Source organism: Adiantum capillus-veneris, chromosome 12, assembly GCF_014529385.1.
Source record: "Adiantum capillus-veneris isolate H3 chromosome 12, ASM1452938v2, whole genome shotgun sequence".
Lineage (NCBI taxonomy): Eukaryota > Viridiplantae > Streptophyta > Polypodiopsida > Polypodiales > Pteridaceae > Adiantum > Adiantum capillus-veneris.
In genome coordinates, this window is record NC_140942.1 from 27,192,247 (window position 1) to 27,198,517 (window position 6,271).

General features: G+C 37.2%; 1 protein-coding gene across 1 annotated transcript; it reads left to right on the top strand.

Annotated features, from left to right (window-relative positions):
* Window positions 1-4,989: 4,989 nt before the first annotated feature.
* On the top strand, window positions 4,990-6,271 carry LOC147445486 (transmembrane family 220 helix protein). Its single transcript, XM_086526044.1, has 3 exons — window positions 4,990-5,146; window positions 5,333-5,611; window positions 6,054-6,271. Exons 1-3 carry the CDS (start codon window positions 5,065-5,067, stop codon window positions 6,110-6,112), a joined length of 420 nt encoding a protein of 139 aa, XP_086382170.1. The 5' UTR covers window positions 4,990-5,064; the 3' UTR covers window positions 6,113-6,271.

Below are 6,271 nucleotides of genomic sequence, written 5' to 3' on the forward strand. Positions count from 1 at the left end.
CATTTGCAAAATCCCTAAGAATACATTGATTTTTAGGGGCACACAGAAGGGAATTATAGTCTACACACATCTAAAATTATGTATACACACACTCAATTAGAGTGCACACACACTTAATTTTAGTATACACAATCAAAATTGACCATTCAAGCATGCAATTAGAAAATCAACAAACATTACCACATGAAATCAACAATTTATGCATATTCAATCCTAGTGAAAAATCGACATTACGACGGCATGCAAACGCACAAACCAAAAGATCAAAATCACCAAATTGACAATGATGATGCATACAACACAAATCTTGAATCCAATGGCACCATCCAATTGCCGATTGCTTGATGTGTAGGCCAATTCTGTCGAAGCTCCGAAGCTTAATCTTGCATTCCAAATCAACAAAAATGGTGAAGTGATTAGTACAAAGCGACATTGCTAGAATGCAATACAAGCCTCAAATTAGGCAAATACCAAAGCACAAACACAAAATGCTAGTCCAATTAGTAGAAAACTAGTTTGCAATATAGTAAAAATTAATGAAATTAGTAAGAGGTAGTGTGAAATTAGAGTGTACATGCACACAATTAGCAAGATATGGCATCAAATTAGGGGAAATTGAACACATTTCCATATCCACACACATTTTAAATCCACAAAACAACAAGTACACAAGTGAAATTCTATTATGCCATAATTACACTAACGTAGGCCATCGATCCCCGACAACGGTGCCAAATATTGGGGGTTCCATTGTAGCCTAGCTCCAATGACCAACACTAAATATCAATCTCGAGTGATGAGCTACCCAGCTAGGCCATGGAAACACTAACACAATTAGTGAGCTAATCATGGCAACGGAAAGGTGTGTGAGGTGGTCCACACAACGATGAAGGTTGCAAGTGGGGGATCTAAAAATAGATAGTTGTCTACAACCTGCAATCAATTTTGTTGCAACACTCTTCAAGTTTTATTTACACTTCCACCTCCTCCATGAGATCACTGATTCTTTGAGTCATCTTTTTGTTCTCCTCTCAGTGGAGAAGGTTTGAAGTTGGTCAAATGTCTGGCACACTTTTTTTTTCCTTGCAAGCTCTTCTAAGTAGAGAATATACATTCTTCTACAATAACCATGCAAACTATTGAATCTGTCTTTGACAAAACTCACAAAAGCAGTGATATTATTCAAGGGTAAAGAGCACCAGAGGCTATGTTATCACTATTATTACTAATTTTAAAATTTTATCAATTTTGCTAATTTTTTATTTTAAAAACCATTCAAAAGAAGCAATGTAAATATAACTCTTTTGTACGTACTATTCTTAGAGTTTAAGTGAAAAGTAACCACTTTTGTTTTGGGGTGCATGCATGAAGAGAGAAAGAGAATCCCAAAATTGCATCTTCATGCGCACCATATGTTCTCTTTGTGTATTGTGATTATTTGTTTTGTTGAATTTATTTTAATTTAATGAATTGAAGTTGTGTTCAAAGTGTTGAGAATATCGTAGGAAGCCAACAGTGGTATCAGAGCTTTGAAAATGCTCCAGGCATTGTGTAAAAGCAAAGGAGAGTGCTTCTTGTGGACAAAACAAATAAATTTTGGCATTAAGACTCTCAAGAAGATTGCTTTTGAAAAGCTCTCTCTTTGCTAAAGATGCAAGAATAACAAGTTTCGTCATCTCAATAGTTTCAATCACAACTACGAGCAACTTACTTTGATACAAGCACTTGAAGAAAAGCAACAAAGGAAATTCATGCCTTTGTTGCACTCTTAAGGGACAACCACAAAGTGTTAAAAATCAACCTTAAAATCAATCAAAGTTTCTATAATTATCAACAAAATAAGAAGATGCTCTCTCAACTGCTTCTATCCACCATTTGGATTGTTCAAAGGCTTTTCATATTCATTGGAGGTCTTCTTGTAAGTTTTTTGACTTGTATAATATACACAAATATCATCTTATTCATTTTCTTATGTACTTTTTTTTTGCAATTTAACTCTTGCATATATATTTTGAATTTACATCTATATTTTAACTTTTCTTTTGCTTGAGTCAACCGACTATGACCACCACAAGAGTCTCTTGTTATGGATCAAAATATTTGATGTTCTTTTTGAAGAGCTTGAAAAGGAGTACATTGTATGTAATCTTCTTCAACAAAATCTTGAATTTATAAAAGAAACGTTTCCACAAGTGCAATCATGAAGATGACTGTATGATGATAAGTGGCTTATCAAAGCAATTAAGATACTCAAACCAAGACAAAAAAAAACAAGATCTCTAAAAAGACATTTACTTTTATGAAGTATAATGGAAGAAAGGATGCACATATATTTCTCTCTTGGTTATCATCTTTGGATAACTAATTTCAAGGAGAAAAGTTCAACAAACAAGACAAAATCAAGGTGAAACAAATTAAATGGCAAAACATCCTTAAGGCTCTTTCATGGAATATGACTTGCAAACAACACAAATGACAACGAATTTGGAAGAAACTTCAAAGAATGGTACAACTTAGAGGAGAAAGCTAGATATGCATGTGACACTCTGAAATCTAGGACATCAAAAACATCACACAATACATAGATAGATTTTGGCAAATTCGACTTGCTCTTCAAAATGTAGAAAAAGTTTCTTGCACTACTTTCAAAGGCAAATATATTTTCAGTTTGGAGTATACTTTGTGTGTTCAACAAATTTCATCCTCATCTATGAAAAAGAGCTATTTCTTTAGTTCATGATGTTGAAGTTGCGAAAGGTAAAGATTCAACTCCAAAGTGTAACCAATCAGAAAGACTTATTCTTCTCTTCCACCACCACAACGTACAAATCCTACTACTCTTTAACCAAGGACCAACGGCACCAATGGACAATGGTAGATGCAACATTACAATCAATATTGATAACACTCAAGAAATTCCAATCAAAATGGTTTTGAACAAAGGAAAGTAAATAACAATGGTTCAAATAATGCATTTAAACCTTCATATTTTCCTTTCTTGAAGTCACAAAACAAGGCTCCACATAGTTACAACAACAACAATAACAACAACAAGAATAATGGAAAACTTGATATAAAAATTTTTGTTTGCTATACTTGCCACAAGATGGGACCTACATCTAACAAGTATCCTAAAAGCAGGTCCGCACCTTCCTCACACTTTATTGGGTGGATGAGTTCACAATATGGAGATGGATGTCAACATTGCTAACACTTTTGAAGATAGAAAATTAAAAACCTCAAGGTAACTGGGACTACCAAGATTACACAGGTACTCCTACTTCTCAACCACATAGTCTTTTACATATACAAGTTAAGATTGGTGATGATGCTTTGAAGTTATTACATAATGATGGAAGCATATAGTTTAAAAATTGCAATACCAATTAGGAGATTTTGTTGAATCACAAGATTTCTTAGTAGCACCATTGCAAAACATAGATTTGATTTTGAATATTCCTTGAAAACATCATTTGAATCCAAAAATTAACTATGATAAGCATACACTCATTGTCACACATAATGAAAAATCTTTCACATTTCAAGCTAACCAAAAGCTAGACTTAGAATCCCTTCTTAATCACACTCAGGCTAAGAGGTTACCTCAAAAAGATAACAAACCATTTTTGGTTCTAATCAATGAGATTGAAACACATAACGACCAGTTGTCTCCTTCTCAAGAGAACTTTTTGATGAGATATAGAGAATTTTTCACTAAAGATTTACCTTAAAGATTGTCTCCTTGTAAAGTGGAAGACCACAAAATAGAGTTGATTCCAGGTAGTGCACCACCTTGTCGAGCACCATATCGTCAAAATCAAATTGAACAAAGAGAAATTCAACAGAGTCGGGAGAATTACCTTGGTAAAAGGCGCAAGATAGAGCTCTGGATAGATCTCTCTCTCTCTCTCTCTCTCTCACACACACACACACACACACACATACGCACATGCCCACCCAACTATGGATAGCGAGGTCTGTCTCACACATTGACACACACATAAATCTACGAATAGCGCTCTCTCTCTTTCTCACTCACACACACACGGAGACTCGGAGCTGTGGATAGTGTTCTCTCTCTCTCTCTCTCTCTCTCTCTCTCTCTCTCTCTCTCTCACACACACACACACACACACATACACACACAAACATACACAGGTTTTGTGCTCTGACTGGCAACGCAAAGGTTGCATGCACGTGAGTCGGTAAAGTTAGTTGTACGCTCAGTGAGACTGAGCCGTAGTTGTGCGCATGTGAGGCGACAAAGTTGACGAAAGTACAACTACACGTTCAAAGACAAGCAAAATGGGGACGCGTGAAAGTGTCCAACGTTTGAGAATTTTTAAAGCTCAATAATAAAAGTAGTGTAGATTAGTTTTCTTGGTTTGTAATCTTAGGGAACTATAAGGTATAGTTAATGGTTCAAAAAATAATAATTCACCACCTATATATAATATAGTGTAAGGACATTCTAAAAGAGAACAAAAGAGAAGAAAACGCCAAAGGGAAAATAAGCAAAAGAACGTCACAAATGTATGAATGAATGTTCACTCCACCATCTCTCACAAGAAGTTTTGGACAAATTTTCAGAATAATTCCCACATTGTGACTTACCTCAACATCATGAGCTTTTGTGAATGAGGCACTCCATACCTAGCTAGGTACGATTGGGGGCAGGGGACCGCCGGCCTGGTGGGGGGGCCGGTGGTCCCTTCCCCCAATCGTACCTAACTAGGTATGTGGTGCCTCTAGAGCAGAAGCTCATGATGTTATTCATTGTATGAAAAACACTGGAAAAGACTCCGTTTTCCTACATGAGAAAATTTTTAAATCTTCTTGTGGATCTTCTTATTTATATTGACCACAAATATATATTTTTTTACTTTCCATTTTTCATTTCCTAGATTGACCCTTCACCTATCCACTTAAGATGTTTTGGAAAGCTTTTAAATTTTCCTTAGATTGGGAGAGCCAATGTCTTTGACATAATTTTATGACTAGGCCGATTGTCAACGCGAGTACGGCAGTAGGTAGCCTGAGAGAGAGAGAGAGAGAGAGAGACAGATGGTTGGAGCTGCACAGCTTGGCTGCGTCTTCATGGCTGCCCTTTTTGCCTACTCTGCATCCGTTCAACTCGACGATGTTGGTACGCCTCCACTTTGCTTCAGGGGTGTGTGTGTGTGTGTAACATACACGGAGAGAGAGAGAGAGAGAGAGAGAGAGAGCTATCCGACGAGTTTGGAACCCTAGACCTGATACGCGAGAGGGAATTGGGATGAGAGAGAGAGAGCGAGAGAGTCTCTTTGAGGGATGTTTCAATTGCATTCTGCAGATTGGTACTGGTGGTTACCATTCTATGCCTCTGCCAGCCTCATCAGTTTTGCTCATGGATTTGCACATGCCAGGTACCTCCTATGGGCTCTTTTGAACATGTTCTTTGGCCTGCTTTTGTTCATCAAAGTGATTTTGGAGGCGGCACCAATCGGCGCAATGTTGTCGTTGGACATGAACGAGCGGGTCGTGAGAGAGAAGCTTGGTAGTTTCTTGGTTATTGCGGCCATGGCCTTACAGCTGCAGACAAATGGCACAGCATCAAAGCTGAATGCCTTAGGTAATGTTTGGAAGGACAAGATGTGGAGCCTTTTATATGAGTTTATAAGTGTTGCTATTTTATGTGGTTTGCAACATAGTCACAAGGAAACTCCGTTCGTCTTGGCCTATCAGATGGACAACTTCATTTTCATAGTCACCGGTTCCTCGTTCTCCTTTTGCCGTTCTTGACGGAGTTATGAATGCTACACACAAAATATATCTATAGAAGCCGTTTTTAATCCGTTCCATTGCAAAGAGCAAGCCATTTCCGTCTTAGATGGCCTTGCCAGTCCTATTTCTAATTTCTGTTTCCAATTCCATGTGACTATGGTTTGCAAGGGTGTTGCATGATGCTCTTGATCTGAATATGTGCTTTTTACCAAGACTTAATTGACATAATCTTGGCATAATTAAGTTGTTTTCTAGATGCTCTTAACTTACTCTTGGCTTTTCATTTGCAGGAATTTGGATATTCATAGTCACCAGCATTGTCTTGTGCACAACCTATTTTCTAAGATAGCAGGGGAGAAAAAGAAAAGATAAAAAAATTCGTAGTGAAAATGGTCCAAAGAGACCTCAAAGGTCTAACCGACGAGTCTTGAACAAAAGCAGTGGTGTTTGTGCAGTTTCTCCTCAATTCTCGTGTATTTTGCTATATCATTCCTTTATTGTTATGTTT

Excerpts from the sequence above, each read along its gene's own strand:
- LOC147445486 (XM_086526044.1), top strand. The coding sequence starts at position 5,065 with ATGGTTGGAGCTGCACAGCTTGGCTGCGTCTTCATGGCTGCCCTTTTT. Across the intron at positions 5,147-5,332 it reads CGTTCAACTCGACGATGTTG|ATTGGTACTGGTGGTTACCA; the intron begins GTACGCCTCCAC and ends TGCATTCTGCAG. Across the intron at positions 5,612-6,053 it reads ATCAAAGCTGAATGCCTTAG|GAATTTGGATATTCATAGTC; the intron begins GTAATGTTTGGA and ends TTTCATTTGCAG.